The 21,160-nt window shown below is 47.5% G+C and overlaps 2 protein-coding genes across 2 annotated transcripts in view; one reads left to right on the forward strand and one right to left on the reverse strand.

Annotated features, from left to right (window-relative positions):
- LOC147091836 (uncharacterized) overlaps positions 1-21,160 on the forward strand; it is a 1,030,142-nt gene that overhangs the window by 700,689 nt on the left and 308,293 nt on the right. The window lies entirely within an intron of this gene.
- Positions 410-3,085, reverse strand: LOC147091860 (uncharacterized; the record flags this gene model as incomplete). Its single annotated transcript, XM_085976899.1, has 1 exon — positions 410-3,085. A coding segment is annotated over one exon (1,062 nt), but the record flags the coding sequence as incomplete, so codon positions are not given.

The following is a 21,160-nucleotide window of genomic DNA, read 5'->3' on the forward strand; positions in this document are numbered from 1 at the left end:
TATTTCCCGCACTTCTGCTCTCACCCCTTCCCCTCCCTCCCAGAAACACGATAGGGTTCCCCTTGTCCTCACCTTTCACCCCACCAGCCACCACATTCAACGGATCATCCTCCGCCATTTCCGCCACCTCCAACGTGATCCCGCCACCAAACACATCTTCCCCTCACCTCCCCTTTCAGCATTCCGAAGGGACCGCTCCCTCCGCGACACACTGGTCAACTCCTCAATCACCCCCAACAGCCCTTCTTCATCTGGCACCTTCCCATGCAAGCGCAGGAGATGCAACACATGCCCTTTTACCTCCTCCATTCCCACTGTCCAGTGCCCCAAACACCCCTTCCAGGTGAAACAGCGATTTACTTGTACTTCTTGCAATTTAATATACTGTATTCGCTGCTCACGATGCGGTCTCTTCTACATTGGGGAGACCAAACGCAGATTGGGCGACCGCTTTGCGGAACACCTCCGTTTAGTCTGTAAGGGTGACCCTGAGCTTCCGGTCGCCTGTCACTTTAATTCACTGCTTCACTCCCACTCTGATCTCTCTGTCCTCGGGCTATTACATTATTCCAATGAAGCTCAACGTAAGCTCGAGGAACAGCACCTCATCTTTCGATTGGGCACTTTACAGCCTGCCGGACTCAACATCGAGTTCAACAATTTCAGGTAATTATCCCTGCCCCCATTTTTCATGCAGTATGATTTTTGCCACTCCCATTTGCAACATTTTATCTTTCCTGCCTCTTACAAAAGTACAGGATGTTCTTTCAATTCCTTCCTCCCCTCCTAACCCCCCCCCGCCGTCTCTGCACCTGCTTAATATCTGTTACATCTCCAGCTTTTTCCAGTTCTGATGAAGGGTCCCAGACCTGAAACGTTAACTCTGTTTCTCTCTCCACGGATGCTGCCTGGCCTGCTGAGTATTTCCAGCATTTTCTGTTGCCCTCCTGTTGCGTTCTGGGCCCCACCCCTCAGGAAGGATATACTGGCCTTGGAGGGACGCAGCACAGATTCACCAGAATGATACCGGAGCTGAAAGGGTTAAGTTATGAGGACAGGTTGCACAGACTGGGCTGGTATTCCCTCGAGTATAGGAGATTAAGGGGTGATCTAAGGAGGTGTTTAAGATGACTAAAGGAGTTGATAGGGTCGAGAGAGAAACTATTTTCTCTGGTAGAGCTGTGGGGAGTCCAGAACAAGGGGGCACAACCTTAAAATTAGAGCTAAGCCCTTCAGGGGTGATGTCAAGAAGCACTTCTTCACACACAGGGTAGTGGAAATCTGGATCACACTCCCACAAAAAGCTGTTGAGGCTGGGGGTCAACTGAAAATATCAAATGGAGAATGATAAAATTTGTTGGTTATGGGTGGTGAGGCTTATGGAACCAAGGCGGGTAGATGGAGTGAGATACGGATTAGCCGTGATCTGATTGAATGGCGGAATAGGCTCGAGGGGCTGAATGGCCTCGTCCGGTTCCGAGGTTCCTTCCCCACCCTGTGCAGATTGTGAATCTCCATCACCTGTTGTAGAGGTGAGTAAAGGGGATTTAGTCCATCTGTGACCAGACCATAACCACAAGCCCGTCTGGGTATCACACCTATACGGTCCGTGAGGTTATTATTAGATTCACACCCAGACGTTGTGCATTTACTTGTCGACCTATTCTATGTGATAACATGAACAGTCCACTGGCGCGCTCGAGGCCTTCCACAACCGGTGGGTACCGGAGGGACTGGCGTGCATCATCACCACCGAAAATAGAATTTTAATTTCATTTGTTAAGTTCCCTTTAAACTTTTTTTTGTTATGTTACAGGTTTTATTGGTTGTGCCCCTTTAAAAAGGGGGCACATGGTTGACTTTTAATAGGCAATTGCCTGTGATAAGGGAAAAAATAACATGAACAGTCAAATCAAGGGAATCATCAGCACAACAGCTTGAAAGATTAAACAATAGTACAGGAATTTATAAAACATTCATCCATTCCATGTTCATGTCACCCAGCTGTCTGCAGGGCCCTGCGCTACAGAACAGTGTGAACTCGCTGGTGTCTCAGCAGATCCCCAGAGCTTTTAAAGCTCTTGCCACAGTCAGAACATGTAAACGCTCTCTCATCAGTGTGAACTCGCTGGTGTTGCTTCAGATGCCCAGAGCATTTAAAGCTCTTCCCACAGTCAGAACATTGAAATGCTCTCTCATCAGTGTGAACAAGCTGGTGTCTCAGCAGTTTGGATGGATCAGTGAATCCGTTTCCACACACGGAGCAGGTGAACGGTCTCTTCCCAGTGTGAACTCGCTGGTGTGTGGTCAGAACCCCAGGGCTTTTAAAGCTCTTCCCACAGTCAGAACATTTAAAGGGTCTCTCATCAGTGTGAACTCGTTGGTGTCTGGTCAGAGACCCGGAGCATTTAAAACTCTTCCCACAGTTGGAACATTTAAACGCTCTCTCATCAGTGTGAACTCGTTGGTGTCTGGTCAGATTCCCTGAGCTTTTAAAGCTCTCCCCACAGTCGGAACATTTAAACGGCCTCTCATCAGTGTGAGCAAGCTGGTGTTGCTTCAGGTCCCCGGGGTATTTAAAGCTCTTCCCACAGTCAGAACATTTAAACGGCCTCGCCCAAGTGTGAACTCGGTGCTGTGTCTGCAGGATGGATGACTGAGTGGAATGTTTCCCATACTCACAGCAGGAGAAAGGCCTCTCTCCAGTGTGAACTTGCTCACATTGCAGCAGGTTGGATGACACAGTGAAACCCTTCCCACACACAGAGCAGATGAACAGTCTCTCTCCAGTGTGGGACCGCTGGTGTGTCATCAGATTCATGGAGCTTTTAAACCTCTTCCCACAGTCAGAACATTGAAACAGTCTCTCATCAGTGTGGACAAGCTGGTGTCTCAGCAGGTGGGATGTGCGAGTGTATTCCTTCCCAAACACGGAGCAGGTGAACGGACTGTCCCCAGGGTGACTGTGCGGATGAACTTCTGACGTTGACGGGGAACTGAATCCATTCCCACCATCCCCACCTTTACCCGGTTTCTCCCCGGTGTGACGGTGCACGTGTCTCGCCAGGTCAGGCGATTGGCTGAATCAGAGTCTACACACGGAACATGTGTGTGGTTTGTCTGCACTGCGATCGCTGCTCTCTCCTTCCATGTGCAATGGCCGATGATACTCAGGTCCTGATGAATCGAGCGACTCTGTCAGACCCTGACGTGATGTTTGGTCTGAGCTTCCTGTCTGTAAATGCTCCACTTCTAAAACCCTGCAAAAGGAGTGTAGAAAGGGGTAAGAGGGAGAATGTTGCCTCATGTCCCCCTTTTCCAGCCCAGGGGCAGTGAAGCTGATTTTCAGGCCCCAGCTGCTGCACAAGTTGGTTAGCCTACCATCAGTAGTAGGGAAAATGCTAAAGAGTATTATAAAGAATGTGATAACAGGACACTTAGAAAATATCAACGGGATCAGACAAAGTCAGCACGGATTTATGAAAGGGAAATCGTGTTTGACAAACCTACTGGAGCCTTTTGAGGATGTAACTGGTAGACTAGATAATGGAGAACCGGTGGATGTGGTGTATTTGGATTTTCAAAAGGCCTTTGATAAAGTCCCACGTAAAAAGAGGTTAGTGTGCAAAATTAAGGCAATGAGATTGCGGGTACTATACTGGCATGGATTGAAAATTGGTTGACAGACAGGAAACAGAGAGTAGGAATAAATGGGTCTTTTTCAGGGTGGCAGGCGGTGACTAGTGGGGTACCGCAGGGATCAGTGCTTGGGCCCCAGCTATTCACAATATATATCAATGATTTGGATGAGGGAACCAAATGTAATATTTCCAAGTTCGCTGATGACACGAAACTAGGTGGGTTTGTGAGTTGTGAGGAGGATGCAAAGAGGCTTCCAGGCGATTTAGACAAGTTGAGTGAGTAGGCAAATACATAGCAGATGCAGTAGAACGTGGATAAATGTGAAGTTATCCACTTCAGTAGGAAAAACAGAAAGGCAGAGTATTATTTAAATGGTGATAGATTGGGAAATGTTGATGTACAGAGGGACCTGGGTGTCCTTGTACACCAGTCACTGAAAGCAAACATGCAGGTACAGCAAGCAGTTAGGAAGGCAAATGGTATGTTGGCCTTCATTGCAAGAGGATTTGAGTACAGGAGCAAGGATGTCTTACTACAGTTATACAGGGCCGACTCCTGCTCCTATCTTCTATGTTTCTATGTATTCAATCTTTCCTTGCAGCTGAAATTCTCTAGTCCTGGCAACATCCTCCTAAATCTCCCGTCTCGAGCAGTCACATCTTTCCTGCAATGGGGACGACCAGAACTGAACGCGGTGGCCTAACTGGTGTTTTTGTACAGTTCAAGCAGTCCCTGCTCTTACATGATACAGAGAGAGGCACTGCCCCTTTAAATACCTGGGGACACATGGAAACATAGAAGATAGGAGCAGGAGTAGGCCATTCGGCCCCTCGAGCCTGCTCCGCCATTCAACGAGATCATGGCTGATCATCCAAACTCAGCACCCTGTCCCTGCCTTCTCCCCATATCCCTTGATCCCTTTAGCCTTAAGAAATATATCCAACTCCTTCTTGAATATATTTAATGAATTGGCCTCTACTGCCTTCTGTGGTAGAGAATTCCACAGTTTCACCACTCTCTGGGTGAAGAAATTCCTCCTCATCTCTGTCCTAAATGGCTTACCCCTTATCCTTAGACTATGACCCCTGGTTCTGGACTCCCCGACCATCGGGAACATCCTTCCTGCATGTAGTCTGTGTAGTCCTGTTAGAATTTTATAAGTTTCAATGAGATCCCCTCTCATTCTTCTAAACTCCAGCAAGTACAAGCCCAATCGACCCAATCTCTCCTCATACGTCATTCCTGCCATCCCAGGTATCAGCCTGGTGAATCTTCGCTGCACTCCTTCCATGGCAAGAACATCCTTCCTCAGATAAGGCGACCAAAACTGCACACAATACTCAAGGTGACGTCTCACCAAGGCCCTGTACAACTGCAGCAAGACATCCTTGTTCCTGTACTCAAACCCTCTCACTACGAAAGCCAACATACCATTTGCCTTCTTAACCGCCTGCTGCACCTGCATGCTTACCTTCAGCGATTGGTGCACAAGGACACCCTGGTCTCGTTGCACTTCCCCTTCTCCCAATCTATTGCCATTCAGATAATAATCTGCCTTCCTGTTTTTGACCCCAAAGTGGATAACCTCGCATTTATCCACGTTATATTGCATCTGCCATGCTTCTGCCCAATCACCCAACCTGTCCAAATCATACTGGAGTTTCTCGGCATCCTCCTCACAGCACACACGCCCACCCAGCTTTGTGTCATCTGCAAACTTGGAGATATTACATCTAGTTTCCTCGTCCAGATCATTAATATATATTGTGAATAGCTGGGGTCCAAGGACCGATCCCTGTGGTACCCCACTCATCACTGCCTGCCACTCGGAAAAAGAGCCGTTTATTCCAACTCTTTGCTTTCTGTCTGCCAACCAGTTCTCTATCCAAGTCAATACCTTTCCCCCAATCCCATGTGCCTTAATTTTACATGCTAATCTCTTATGTGGGACCTTATCGAAAGCCTTCTGAAAGTCCAAATACACCACATCCACTGGTTCTCCCTTATCTATTTCACCAGTTACATCCTCAAAAAATTCCAGTAGATTAGTCAAGCACGATTTACCTTTTGTAAATCCATGTTGACTTTGTCCGATCCGGTCACTGTTTTCCAAGTGCTCTGCTATTACATCTTATATAATGGACTCTAGCATTTTCCCCACGACCGATGTCAGGTTTACCGGTCTGTAATTCCCCGTTTTCTCTCTACCACCTTTTTTGAACAGTGGGGTAACATTAGCTACCCTCCAATCCATGGGTACTGTTCCAGAGTCTATCGAATTTTGGAAGATGACCAGCCATGCCTCTACTATTTCTAGGGCCACTTCCTTAAGTACCCTCAGATGTAGGTTATCTTCTGTGTTTTTATGTATTCAATCTTTCCTTGTAGCTGAAATTCTCTAGTCCTGGCAACATCCTCGTAAATCTCCCGTCTCGAGCAGTCACATCTTTCCTGCAATGGGGACGACCAGAACCGCACGCGGTGGCCTAACTGGTGTTTTTGTAAAGTTCAAGCAGTACCTCCCTGCTCTTACATGATGCAGAAAGAGAGAGGCACTGCCCCTTTAAATATCTGGGGGGGCACCCATTCCCCTTTAAATGGCCAAGCAATTTTTTTTTGTTGAAAAGGGGCCGCAGTCCCCTTTGACTCACCCCCCACCCTCTACAAATACTCACAAGAGAGAGAGGAGGAAGAAGAAGAATGCTGGTCTTTGTCACTTTAAAAGTGGCTGCCCACCAAAATGTTCACAGCACCAGGGCTCTTTGTTCTGGATAAAAGTCGAAAAGAGAAAAGGTTCACTTATTTTTAAATCAATGCAATTGATGAACAGCCTTGCAATAAAGGAATAAACACTCACAAGATTGTTTTGTTTTTCTCCTCCTCCTCCCCTTTCGCAGCTCCTGCAGACAATGAAAGCAGGAAGCGGCCTGCAGCTCACCGAGCTCCCGCTCCCGCCCCCTCCCTCCCGCGCCGCCATTGGCTGGAGGACCGTCGCCCGCCCGGTCCTCCCAGCGTTGTCCGCGCTCCTGATTGGCGGGCACCTCGCGTCAATCACACCACGCCTCCGCTTACGAGCTGACGCCAGCACGCAACGCCCAAGGGTCGGTTGGATCGGCGCACGCAGCCCACCGAGGTCCCACCCCCCTCCAGCGCCGCCATTGCTTGGAGGATCGTCAGCCCGCCCGGTCCTCCCAGCGTTTTCCGCGCTCCTGATTGGTGGGCGCCTCACGTCAATCAATCCCCTCCGATTACGCGCTGACGCCAGCACGCAACGCCAAGGGGTCGGTTGGATCGGCGCCGCCACCGCAAGGTAAAAAAAAGACACCCCACACAACTGAGGAAAAACAAAAATAATAATAATCGCACTTTAGAGGGGAGGAGGGTTCGGGGAATTAATGAGTGTTTTCAATTTGTTTCGGAAAATTTTTTTTTTGAAAATCTTCCCAACGGTGCGAGGCGGGCTGCGCATGCGCTCCAGCCAGCCTTTGACTCCCCCACGTGGGCCGGACACGCCCACTTGCCTTCCCCTGCACCAATCACAGCGCGGGCAGGCGCCTCTCTCAATCGTCCCCTGTCAATCACCCTCCCTTCCCCCTCGTGGTGTCGATTGACAGCGGTGTCAGCCAATGAGGTGCACGAAGGGGCGGGACCAGGGCCAGGGCTGACAGCAAGCCTGAACTAACTCAATTAAATACCTGCATGCAGCCAAAAAAAAACTTTTATTTAGTCAGCCAAAACAGCAAAGCAAATGAGGTTTGCCGAGTCAGCAAGGCAAGCAAAGTCTATTTAAGAAACATAGAAGATAGGAGCAGGAGTCGGCCATTCGGCCCCTCGAGCCTGCTCCACCATTCAATGAGGTCATGGCTGATCATCCAAATTCAGTACCCGGTCCCTGCCTTCTCCCCATATCCCTTGATCCCTTTAGCCTTAAGAAATATATCTAACTCCTTTTTGAATATATTTAATGAAATGGCCTCCACTGCCTTCTGTGGTAGAGAATTCCACAGGTTCACCACTCTCTGGGTGAAGAAATTCAGTCCCTCGAGCCTGCTCTGCCATTCAATGAGATCATGGCTGGTCTGCAGCCTCACTCCATATACCCGCCTTTGGCCCATATCCCTTAATACCGTTGGTTAACAAAAATCTATCTGTCTCCGATTTAAAATGAACGATTGATCTAGCATCAATTGCCGTTTGCGGAAGAGAGTTCGAAACCTCTACCACCCTTTGTGTGTAGAAGTGTTTCCTAATTTCACTCCTGAAAGGTCTGGCTCTAATTTTTAGACTATACCCGCTAGTCCTAGAATCCCCAACCAGCAGAAATAGTTTCTCTCTATCGCCCCTCTCTATTTCCCCTCAATATCTTGAAAACTTCCATCAGATCGCCCCTTAACCTTCTAAATTCTAGGGAATACAACCCTAGTTTGTGTAATCTCTCCTCATAACTTAACCCTTGGAGTCTTTGAAAGAGCTCTCCAATTATTCTCACTCCCCTCATATCCCTGCAAATTTTTCCCCTTAAAGTATCGATCCAATTCTCTTTTGAAAGTTACTATTGAATCTGCTTCCACCGCCCTTTCAGGCAGCGCATTCCAGATCACAACAACTCGCTGCGTAAAAAACGTTCTCCTCATCACCCCTCTGGTTCTTTTACCGATTATCTTAAATCTGTGTTCTCTGGTTATCGACCCTCCTGCCGCTGGAAACGGTTTCTCTTTATTTACTCTATCAAAACCCTTCATGATTTTGAACGCCTCTATTAAATCTCCCCTTAACCTTCTCTGCTCTAAGGATAACAATCCCAGCTTCCCCAGTCTTTCCACATAACTGAAGTCCCTCATTCCTGGAACTATTCTGGTAAATCTCCTCTGCACCCTCTCCAAGGCCTTGACATCCTTCATAAAGTGCGGGGCCCAGAATTGAACACAATACTCCAGCTGGGGACGAACCCAGTGATTTATAAAGGTTTAAGAACATAAGAAATAGGAGCAGGAGTCGGCCATTCGAACCTGCTCCGCCATTCAGTGAGATCATGGTTGATCTGCCTCAATTCTATTCACCGGCCCTATCGCCATATCCCTTGATGCCCTTACTAGTCAGAAATCTATCGACTTCTGTTTTGAATATACCCAATTTCTTCTAATCTCAGTCCTGAATGGCCTACCCTTTATCCTGAGGCTGTGGCCCCTGGTTCTACACTCCCCAGCCAAGGGAAACATTCTCCCAGCATCCACCCTATCAAGCCCTGTAATAATTTTGTATGTTTCAATGAGATCCCCTCTCATTCTTCTGAATTCAAGAGAATACAGGCCTAGTTTACTCAATCTCTTCTCATACGACAGTCCCGCCATCCCAGGAATCAATCTCGTGAACATTCGTTGCACTCCCTCTATGGCAAGTATATCCTTCCTTAGGTAAGGAGACCAAAATTGTACACAGTACTCCAGGTGTGGTCTCACCAAGGTCCTATATAATTGGACAAATGTAAGAAGTCACACAACACCAGGTTATAGTCCAACAGCTTTATTTGAAATCACAAGCTTTCGGAGTGCTGCTCCTTCTTCAGGTGAAGTGGAGAAATGCATAAAGACACAGCTTATATAGTCAGAGAATCATGTCAGATGTTTACAGGTAACCTTTCCAACTGCCATTTATCGCACCTCGGCAGAGAGATAATCACAGCAGTCAAAGGTGTGAATGGTGTCCAAACAGGTAGTCAGGTAGTTCTTTGATGTAATGTTTCCCTGACTACCTGTTTGGACACCATTCACACCTTTGACTGCTGTGATTATCTCTCTGCCGAGGTGCGATAAATGGCAGTTGGAAAGGTTACCTGTAAACATCTGACATGATTCTCTGACTATATAAGCTGTGTCTTTATGCATTTCTCCACTTCACCTGAAGAAGGAGCAGCGCTCCGAAAGCTTGTGATTTCAAATAAAGCTGTTGGACTAAAACCTGGTGTTGTGTGACTTCTTACATTTGTCCACCCCAGTCCAACTCCGGCATCTCCACACCATATATAATTGGAGTAAGACTTCTTTACTCCTGTACTCAAATCCTCTTGTAATGAAGGCCAGCACACCATTTGCCTTTCTAATGGCTTGTTGCACCTGCACATTAACTTTCAGTGACTAATGTACAAGGACACCCAGGTCCCTTTGAGCATCTGCATTCCCCAATCTTTCACCATTTAGGAAATATTCTGCCTTTCTGTTTTTTCTACCAAAGTGGATAACTTCACATTTATCCACATTATATTCCATCTGCCATGTTCTCGCCCACTCACTGAGCCTGTCGAGATCCCCTTGAAGCCTCTTCACATCCCCTTCACAACTGACACTGCCACCTAGCTTTGTATCATCAGCAAATTTGGAAATGTTACATTTAGTCCCCTCATCCAAATCATTGATATAGATTGTGAATAGCTGGGGCCCAAGCACCGATCCTTGCGGTACCCCACTAGTCACAGCCTGCCATCCTGAAAAAGATCCGTTTATCCCTACTCTTTGTTTTCTGTCTGTTAACCAGTTCTCAATCCATGCTAGTATATTACCCCCAATTCCATGTGCCCTAATTTTGTTCACCAACCTCTTGTGTGGGACCTTATCGAAGGCCTTCTGAAAATCCAGATACACCACATCTACCGGTTCCCCTTTGTCTACTCCACTAGTTACATCCTCAAAGAACTCCAATAGGTTTGTCAAACAGGATTTCCCTTTCATAAATCCAGTTTGACTCTCCCCAATCTTACTATTAGTTTCTAAGTGCCGAGTTATTGCATCCTTTATAATAGATTCCAGCACGGTGGCATAGTGGTTAGCACTGTTGCCTCACAGCGCCAGGGACCCGGGTTCGAATCCGGCCTCGGGTGACTGTGTGGAATTTGCACATTCTCCCCGTGTTTGCGTGGGTTTCCTCCGGGTGCTCCGGTTTCCTCCCACAGTCCAAAGATGTGCGGGTTAGGTTGATTGGCTATGATAAATTGACCCTTAGTGTTAGGGGGATTAAATACGTGGGGTTACGGGGATCGGGTGGGCTTTGTGTCAGTGCAGGCTCGATGGGCCGAAATGGCCTCTATCTGCACTGTGGGGTTTCTGTGATTCTGTGATTTTCCCAACTACTGATGTGAGGCTAACAGGTCTGTAGTTCCTCCTCTCCCTCCTTTATTAAATAGCAGGGTTACATTTGTTATCCTCCAATCTGCAGGAACCGTTCCAGAATCTATAGAATTTTGGAAGATGACAACCAATGCGTCCACTATCCCAATGGCCACCTCTTTCAAAACCCTAGGATGTAGGTCATTCGGTTCTTGGGATTTATCGACTTTTAGTCCCATTAATTTTGCTAGTACTGTTTTATTACAAATAATAATTTCTTTAAGTTCCTCATTCTCGCCACACCCTTGGTTTTCTCGTATTTCTGGGAGGTTTTTTGTGTCTTCCTCCATGAAGACAGAAACAAAGTCTTTATTTAATTTCTCTGCCATTTCCTCATTCCCCATTATAAATTCTCCCGTCTCTGACTGTGAAGGACCTACATTTACCTTCGCCAATCTTTTCCTTTTCACATACCTATGGAAGCTTTTACAATCCGTTTTTATATTTTCACTAGTTTGTGCTCATATTCCATTTTCCCTTTTATCAATTTCTTGGTTCCCCTTTTGCTGATTTCTAAAAAGATCCCAATCCTCAGGCTGACCGCTTTTTCTGGCAACTTTATAAGCTTCCTCCTTTGACTTAATACTCACTTTAATTTCTTTTAGCCATGGTTGGATCACTTTTCCTTTTGAGTTTTTATGCCCGAGAGGAATATATGTTTGTTGCAAATTATGCATTATTTCCTTGAATGTTAGCCATTGTATGTCCACCTTCACACCTTTTAGTGTAGTCTCCCAATCTACCATGGCCAGCTTGTCCCTCATACCCTTGTAGTTTCCTCTGTTTAGATTGAAGACCTTCGTTTCAGATTGGACTACATCACTCTCAAACTTAATGTAAAATTACATAGAAACATAGAAACATAGAAGATAGGAGCAGGAGTAGGCCATTCGGCCCCTTGAGCCTGCTCCGCCATTCAATGAGATCATGGCTGATCATCCAAGTTCAGTACCCTGTTCCTGCCTTCTCCCCATATCCCTTGATCCCTTTAGCCTTAAGAAATATATCCAACTCCTTCTTGAATATATTTAATGTATTGGCCTCTACTGCCTTCTGTGGTAGAGAATTCCACAGGTTCACCACTCTCTGGGTGAAGAAATTCCTCCTCATCTCTGTCCTAAATGGCTTACCCCTTATCCTTAGACTGTGACCCCTGGTTCTGGACTCCCCCGCCATCGGGAACATCCTTCCTGCATCTAGTCTGTCTAGTCCTGTTAGAATTTTATAAGTTTCAATGAGATCCCCTCTCATTCTTCTAAACTCCAGCGAGTATAAGCCCAATCGACCCAATCTCTCCTCATACATCATTCCTGCCATCCCAGGAATCAGTCTGGTGAATCTTCGCTGCACTCCTTCCATGGCAAGAACATCCTTCCTCAGATAAGGTGACCAAAACTGCACACAATACTCAAGGTGTGGTCTCACCAAGGCCCTGTACAATTGCAGCAAGACATCCTTGTTCTTGTACTCAAACCCTCTCGCTACGAAGGCCAACATACCATTTCCTTTCTTAACCGCCTGCTGCACCTGCATGCTTACCTTCAGCGACTGGTGCACAAGGACACCCAGGTCTCGTTGCACTTCCCCTTCTCCCAATCTATTACCATTCAGATAATAATCTGCCTTCCTGTTTTTGCCACCAAAGTGGATAACCTCGCATTTATCCACATTATACTGCATCTGCCATGCTTCTGCCCAATCACCCAACCTGTCCAAATCATACTGGAGTTTCTCGGCATCCTCCTCACAGCACACACGCCCACCCAGCTTTGTGTCGTCTGCAAACTTGGAGATATTACATCTAGTTCCCTTGTCTAGATCATTTATATATATTGTGAATAGCTGGGGTCCTAGGACCAATCCCTGCGGTACCCCACTAGTCACTGCCTGCCACTTGGAAAAAGAGACGTTTATTCCAACTGTTTGTGTCAGCCTAGATTACGTGCTCAAATCTCCAGAGTGGGACTCAAACCCACGACCTTCTGACTCTAGAGGTGAGAGTGTCACCCACTGAGCCGAGGCTGACCCCTCTTAAACTCCAGCCTAGTTACTGGGGTTATTATCAGAATCTTCAAACCGCCCCCTGCCCCCCCAACCCTGTAATTGCCATTATTAACACAGATCAGAATGGGACCAGTGAGCTCAGGTGTGAACTCACTGGTGCCTCAGCAGGTCAGATGGATAGCTGAATCCCTTTTCACACACTGAGCAGGGGAAGGGCCTCTTCCCAGTGTGGGTGAACTGGTGTTTCAGAAGATCGGATGAGTGCGTAAACCTCTTCCCGCAGTGAGAGCAGCTGAACAGCCTCTCCCCAGAGTGGATGCGTCAATGCATCTTCAGGCCCTTGGAGCATTTGAAACTCTTGTCGCAGTCGGAACATTTAAACGGCCTCTCGTCAGTGTGAATCAGCTGGTGTTCCTGCAGAGAGGAGGGACGAGTGAAACCTTTCCCGCACACGGAGCAGGAGAATGGCCTCTCGTCAGTGTGAACCAGCTGGTGTTCCTGCAGAGAGGAGGGACGAGTGAAACCTTTCCCGCACACGGAGCAGGTGAACGGCCTCTCCCCGGTGTGCAGTCGCTGGTGTCTCACCAGGTTCGATGACTTACCAAACCTCTTTCCGCAGTGAGAGCAGCTGAACGGCTTCTCCCCAGTGTGAATATGTTGATGCTTGTTCAGATCCTTGGCGCTTTTACAGCTATTCTCACAGTCAGGGCACTTACAGGGTCTCTCGTCAGTATGAACTCGCTGGTGCACCCGCAGAGAGTAAGAATGGCTGAATCCATTCTCGCACACGGTGCAGGTGAACGGACTCTCCCCAGTGTGAGCTCGCTGGTGCATCAGCAGGGTGGAGGAGAGAGTGAATCCCTTCCCACACACGGAGCAGGTGAACAACTTCTCCCCGGTGTGAACTCGCTGGTGCTGTATCAGGTCGCTGAATCTTCTGAAGCCCTTCTTGCAGTCGGAGCACTGAAAAGGTCTCTCATCGGTGTGAACACGCTCATGTATCAACAGGTGGCAAGACTGGTTAAACCTCTTTTCACAGTGAGAGCAGGCGAATGGCTTCTCATCGGTGTGAACTCGCCAGTGTCTCAGCAGGGTGGATTGTTGAGTGAATCCCTTCCCGCACACGGAGCAGGTGAACGGCCTCCCCCCAGTGTGAACTCACTGGTGTGTCTGCAGGGAGAATGAACGACTGAATCCCTTCCCACACACGGAGCAGGTGAATGGCCTCTCCCCGGTGTGTACTCGCTGGTGTGCCCGCAGGGAGCCTGAATGAGTGAATCCCTTCCCACAGACGGAGCAGGTGAACGGCCATTTCACGGAGTGACTGCATTGATGAGTCTCCAGCTCGGAGAGGCAACTGAATCCCTTCCCGCATTCCCGACATTTGCACGGACTCTCCTCGCTTTGGTTACACTTGTGCCTCCCCAGGCTGCTCGTTCGGTTGAATCCATGTCCACACACAAGTGCAGTTTGTCCGCACTCTGATTGCTGCTTTCCGCTTCCATATGTCGAAGATAATCAGGTCCTGATGAATCGAGTGACTCTGTCAGATCTTCGTGTGAAGTTTGCGTTAAGCTGCCCGTCTGCAATTCCTCCCCTTGCAAGAGATGGTAAAACAGCTTTATATAAGTAATTAATGTAAATACAGGAGAGAAAATAAAGAAAGACTGGCATTTATACAGCGCCTTTCACGACCAACGGTTTTACAGCCAATGAAGTACTTTTTGAAGTGTAGTCGCTGTTGTAATGTAGGAAACACTGCAGCTAATTTGCATGATAAATAATGGCCAGGACACCGGGGATAACTCTCCTGCCCTTCTTCAAAATAGTGGGATCTTTTATGTCCACCTGAACGTCTCATCCGAAAGACGGCCCTCTGACAGTGCGGCGCTCCCTAATTGCTGACCCTTCAACAGTGCGGTGCTCCCTCAGTACTGTCCCTCTGACAGTGCGGCGCTCCTTCGACACTGCCCCGGAGCGCCAGCCTAGATTTATGTGCTCGAGTCCCTGGAATGGGGACTTTGAACCCAAAACTTTCTGACTCAGGGTGCTACCAACTGGCTGGCTCTCAAGGTCTTTCACATCCTTGCTAAGGTGCGGTGGCCGGGGGAACTGTCACTGTCCCTTTAATCAGAAGAACAGACAAGAGGGGGGAGGGAGTCCCTTTAAATGTGGAGGGGGTGGTCTCCTTTTAAATGTGGAGGGGTTGGGTGTCCCTTTAAATGTGATGGGGGGTGGGTGTCCCTTTAAATGTGGAGAGGGTAGGTGTCCCTTTAAATGTAGAGGGGTTGGGTGTTACTTTAAATGTAGAGGGGGTGGGTGCCCCTTTAAATATGGAGAGGCGGGGCCGCGCATGCTCATTCGGCCCCACCACAGAAGTAGGCTGCCAGTGCGCATGCGCGGGGACTCCGGGGGTCAGACCGAAGGCCGGGCCCGGGGAAGAGGCGGAATCAGCGGCCGGGGTAAAGTAAAGTGTTTGGGAATCGATTTAAATCGAGGTGAGGGGGGAGCGGAGAGCGAGATTATGAAGTAAAAGACGAGAAAAAACAAACCTGAGAGTCGGGGCGGGCGGGACCTCCGCGGACACCGGATGAGTGGATTCAACCGCGCGGGGTGGCGGAGTGAGCCGGAGCAATGTGATTGTGACTGATGGGAGCGCGGACCAATTGGAAGAGGGCTGAGTTGGGAGGACTAAACTAGGCGGCCTGGTCCTCCAAGCAATGGCGGCGCGGCTAGGGGGCGGGACCTTCCTCCCTGGCGCTGAGGCTGCGGCCCGATTGTGACGTCATCAGCGGAAGACGTTCAGTTAGGTGGAAGGAGGCCGGCCCAGGCCTGTGACTGATGGGAGCTCTGACCAATAGGAAGAGGGCGTGCCCGGGTTCGCCCACCAAAGGCGGCGCGACAAGGGGGCGGGGCTCCTCTCTGGGGCCGATTGTGACGTGGTGTCCCCAGGTGAGAGCAGCTCAGTCAGCACAGAGCTGGGGCTGGAATCTGGGAGAGGGGCCGCAGACTGCGGGCCTGGCAAATTTTTTAAATAATAAATTTTTAAAAAGCTTATTTAAAGACAAATTTTCTGCAGTTTCAGAGACAGCCTTTGTCACTGCAATAATTTCTTAAATGTTTAAAAATTAAATCAAAAGCATCAAAGAGGAAGAGAGTAGCATAAGTAAAGAAAGACTTGCATTTATATAGCGCCATTCACGACCAGCGGACGTCTCAAAGCGCTTTACAGTCAATGAAGTACTTTTTGAAGTGGCGTCACTGTTGTAATGAGGGGAATGTGGCAGCGCACAGCAAGCTGCCACAAACAGCAATGAGATAATGACCAGATAATCTGATTTTGTTATGTTGGTTGTGGGATAAATATTGGCCAGGACTCCGGGATAACTTCCCGACGACTCTTCGAAATAGTGCCATGGGATCTTTTACATCCACCTGAGAGGGCAGACGGGGCCTCGGTTTAACGTCTCATCAGAAAGACGGCCCCTCCGACAGTGCAGCTCTCCCTCAGCACTGCACTGCACTGGAGTGTCAGCCTAGCTTTATGTGCTCGAGTCCCTGGAGTGGGACTTGAACCCACAACCTTCTGACTCGGGCGAGTGAGCTACCAACTTATTTTTTTATAAATATACTTTATTGAACATTAAGAACATTTACAACATCTTGATAATGAGCTGCCAGCTGAGCTATAGCTGACAATGTTGGTCCCTTAGAGGGAGAGACAGGAGAAATTATTATGGGGAATAAGGAAATGGCAGAAACGTTAAAACAAATATTTTGTATCTGTCTTCACAGTAGAAGACACAAAAACATACCAAAGATGGTGGGGAACCGAGGGTTTAATGAGGGTGAGGAACTTAATGTAAAGTACTGGAGAAACTAATGGGACTAAAAGCCGACAAATCCCCTGGACCTGACGGCCTACATCCTAGGGTTCTAAAAGAGGTGGCTGAAGAGATAGTGGATGCATTGGTTTTGATCTTCCAAAATTCCCGAGATTCTAGAACGGTCCCAGCGGATTGGAAGGTCGCAAATGTAACACCGCTATTCAAGACAGGAGGGAGAGAAATAACAGGGAAGGACAGGCCAGTTAGCCTGACATCAGTCGTTGGGAAAATGCTGGAATCTATTGTTACGGAAGTTGTATCAGGGCACTTAGAAAATCATAACCTGGTTCGGCTGAGTGAACATGGTTTTATGAAAGGGAAATGGTGTTTGACAAATTTATTAGAGTTATTTGAGGATGTAACTAGCAGGGTAGATAAAGGGGAACCAGTGGATGTAGTATATTTGGATTTCCAAAAGGCATTCGACAAGGTGCCACATAAAACATTATTACACAAGATTAGGGCTCACGGGGTTGGGGGTAATATAGTAGCATGGATAGAGGATTGGTTAACAGGCAGAAAATAGAAAGTAGGGATAAACGGACCTTTTTCAGGTTGGCAGGCTGTAACTAGTGGGGTGCCGCAAGGATCAGTGTTGGGGCCTCAGCTATTTACAATCTACATTAATGACCTAGATGAAGGGACCGAGTGTCATGTATCCAAGTTTGCTGATGATACAAAGCTAGGTGGGACAGTAAGCTGTGAGGAGAACACAGAGTCTGCAAAGGGATATAGATAGACTCAGTGAGTGGGCAGTAAGGTGGCAGATGGAGTGTAATGTGGGGAAATGTGAGGTTATTCACTTTGGTAGGAAGAATAGAAAAACAGAATATTTTTAAATGGTGAGAAACTTTCAAATGTTGGTGTTCAGAGAGATTTGGGTGTCCTCGTGCAAGAAACACAGAAAGCTAGCGTGCAGGTACAGCAAGCAATAAGGAAGGCAAGTGGCATGTTGGCCTTTATTGCAAGGGGGTTGGAGTATAAGAGTAAGGAAGTCTTGCTCCAATTGTACAGGGCCTTGGTGAGACCACACCTGGAGTACTGGGCACAGTTTTGGTCTCCTTATCTAAGGAAGGATATACTTGCCTTGGAGGCAGTGCAACGAAGGTTCACTAGATTGATTTCTGGGATGAGGGGGCTGTCCTATGATGAGAGATTGTGTAGAATGGGCCGATACCCTCTGCAGTTTAGAAGAATGAGAGGTGATCACATTGAAACATACAAGATTCTGAAGGGGATTGACAGGGTAGATGCCGAGAGGTTGTTTCCCCTGGCTGGAGTGTCTAGAACTAGGGGGCATAGTCTCAGGATAAGGGTTCGGCCATTTAGGACTGAGATGAGGAGGAATTTCTTCACTCAGAGGGTTGTGAATCTTTGTAATTCTCTGCCCCAGAGGGCTGTGAATGCTGAGTCTTTGAGTATATTCAAGGCTGAGATCGATAGATTGTTGGACTGTGGGGGAATCAAGGGATATGGAGATCGATGATCAGCCATGATCTTATTGAATGGTGGAGCAGGCTCGAGGGGCCATATGGCCCACTCCTGCTCCTATTTCTTATGTTCTTATGGACTTTCAAAAGGCATTTGATAAAGTACCACACAAGAGACGTACTCGGAAAATAGAAGCACAGTGAATTAAAGGGCTGATAGTAATTTGTGTATATAATTGGCTGAGGGATAGGAGACAGTGAGCAGTGCTGAGGGATGTTTTTCTGACTGGAGGGAAATATGCAGTGGGTTCCCCCAGGTGTCGGGATTAGGACCATTGCTTTTCTTGTTATATATAACTGACCTGGACTTGGGTATAGGTGTACAATTTCAAAGTTTGCAGATGATACAAAACTTGGCAACGTAGTAAATAGTGAGCATAGTAGTAGCAGACTTCAGGAGGACAGAGACAGACTGTGAAATGAGCAGACACAAGGCAGGTGAAATTAAATGAGGATAAGTGTGAAGTGATGCACTTTGGGAGAAACAACAGGGAGAGGCCGTATAATCTAAATGGGACTATTTGAGGGGGTGCAAGAGCAGAGGGACCTGGGGGTCCATATTCACAAATCTTTGAAAGTGCCACGGCAAGTTGGTGAGGTTTCAGAAAGCGTATGGGATACTTGGCTTTGTAAATAGGGCCATTGAATACAAAAACAAGGAAGTTACACTAAACCTTTACAAATCACTAGTTAGGAACATAGGACAGGAGGAGGCCATTCAGCCCCTCGAGCCTGTTCCGCCATTCAATAAGATCATGGCTGATCTTGGGCTCAAAGCCACTTCTTTGCCCGCTCCCCAGAACCCTTCACTCCCATATCTTGCAAAAATTTGTCTATCTCCACCTTAAATATATTTAATGACCCAGCCTGCACAGCTCTCTGCGGCAGAGAATTTCACAGATTTACGACCCTCTGAGAGAAGAAATTCCTCCTCATCTCAGTTCTAAAAGGGCGACCCTTTCATCTAAATCTGTGCCCCTGTGTTCTAGATTTCCCCACGAGGGGAAACATCCTCTCTGCATCTACCTTGTCGAGCCCCCTCAGTATCTTATATGTTTCGATAAGATCACCTCTCATTCTTCTAAATTCCAATGAGTATAGGCCCAGCCGGCTCAACCTTTCCTCATAAGTTAATCCCTTCATCTCTGGAATCAACCTCGTGAATCGTCTCTGAACTGCCTCCAATGCAAGTATATCCTTCCTTAAATAAGGAGACCAAAACTGTACGCAGTACTCCAGGTGTGGTCTCACCAATACCCTGTACAGTTGGAGCAGGACTTCCCTACTTTTATACTCCAACCCCCTTGAAATAAAGGCCAACATCCCATTTGCCTTTTTGATTGCTTGCTGTACCTGCATGGTAACTTTTTGTGTTTCATACACAAGGACCCCCAGGTCCCTCTGAACTGTAGCATTTTGTAATCTCTCTCCATTTAAATAATTTGTTTTTTTATTTTTCCTGCCAAAGTGTATAACCTCGCACTTTCCCACATTATACTCCATCTGCCAAATGTTTGCCCACTCACTTAGCCTGTCTATATCCCTTTGCAGGTTCTTTGAGTCCTCTGCACAACTTGCTTTCCCACCCATCTTTGTATCAGGACAGGAGGAGGCCATTCAGCCCCTCGAGCCTGTTCCGCCTTTCAATGAGATCATGGCTGATCTGTGACCTAACTCCATACACCCGCCTTTGGCCCATATCCCTTAATACCTTTGGGTAACAGAAACCTATCAATCTCAGATTGAAAATTAACAATTGATCTCCCATCAATTGCCGTTTGCAGAAGAGAGTTCCAAACTTCTACCACCCTTTGTGTGTAGAAGTGTTTCCTAATTTCACTCCTGAAAGGTCTGGCTCTAATTTTTAGACGATGCCCCCAGTCCTAGACTCCCCAACCAGCGGAAATAGTTTCTCTCTATCTACCCTATCTGTTCCCCTTAATATCCTGAAAACTTCCATCAGATCACACCTTAACCTTCTAAATTCCAGGGAATACACACCTAATTTGTGTAATCCCTCCTCGTAACTTAACCCTTGAAGTCCGGGTATCATTCTGGTAAACCTACGCTGCACTCCCTCCAAGGCCAATATATCCTTCCTAAGGTGTGGTGCCCAGAACTGCTCACAGTGCTCCAGGTGTGGTCTAACCAGGGTGTTGTACAGCTGCAGGGTTTTGGCCTCAGCTGGAGTCTTGTGTACAGTTCTGGGCACCACACTTTAGGAAGGATGTCAAGGCCTTGGAGAGGGTGCAGAGGAGGTTGACCAGGATGGTACCAGGGATGAGGGACTTCAGTTATGTGGAGAGATTGGAGAAGCTGGGATTGTTCCCCTTAGAGCAGAGAAGGTTAAGAGGAGACCTAATAGAGGTGTTCAAAATGATGAGGGGTTTTGATCGAGCAAGTAGGGAGAAATTGTTCACTCTGGCAAGTGGGTCGGTAACCAAAGGTCACAGATTTAAAATAGTTGCTAAAAGAACTAGAGGGAAATGAGGAGAATTGTTTTCACACAGAGGGTTGTTAAGGTCTGGAACGCACCATCTGAAAGGATGCTGGAATCAGGTTCCACAGGAACTTTCAAACAGTAATTGGACATGTCCTTGAAGAGGACTAGTTTGCAGAGTTCTGGGGATAAAGCTGGGGTGTGGGACTAAATTGGAAAGCTCTTTCAAAGAGCCGGCACAGACTCGATGGGCCGAATCACCTCCTCCTGTGCTGTTAGATTCTATGATCAGTGTGAACACGCTGGTGTCTCTTAAGGTTCTTAAGCTTTTATTGCTCTTCCCACAAGTCAGAACATTTAAAGGGTCTCTCGTCAGTGTGAACAAGCTGGTGTGAGGAGGGTGGATGACTGAGTGAATCCGTTCCCCCACACAGAGCAGGTGAACGGTCTCTCACCAGTGTATAGGAGCCGATGTCTCTTCAGCTCCCTGGAGCTTTTAAAGCTTTTCCCACAGCCAGAACATTTAAAGGGGTTCTC

This window comes from Somniosus microcephalus, unplaced genomic scaffold (assembly GCF_052327205.1).
Source record: "Somniosus microcephalus isolate GS21.2 unplaced genomic scaffold, FLI_Smic_1.0 unresolved_chr3, whole genome shotgun sequence".
NCBI lineage: Eukaryota > Metazoa > Chordata > Chondrichthyes > Squaliformes > Somniosidae > Somniosus > Somniosus microcephalus.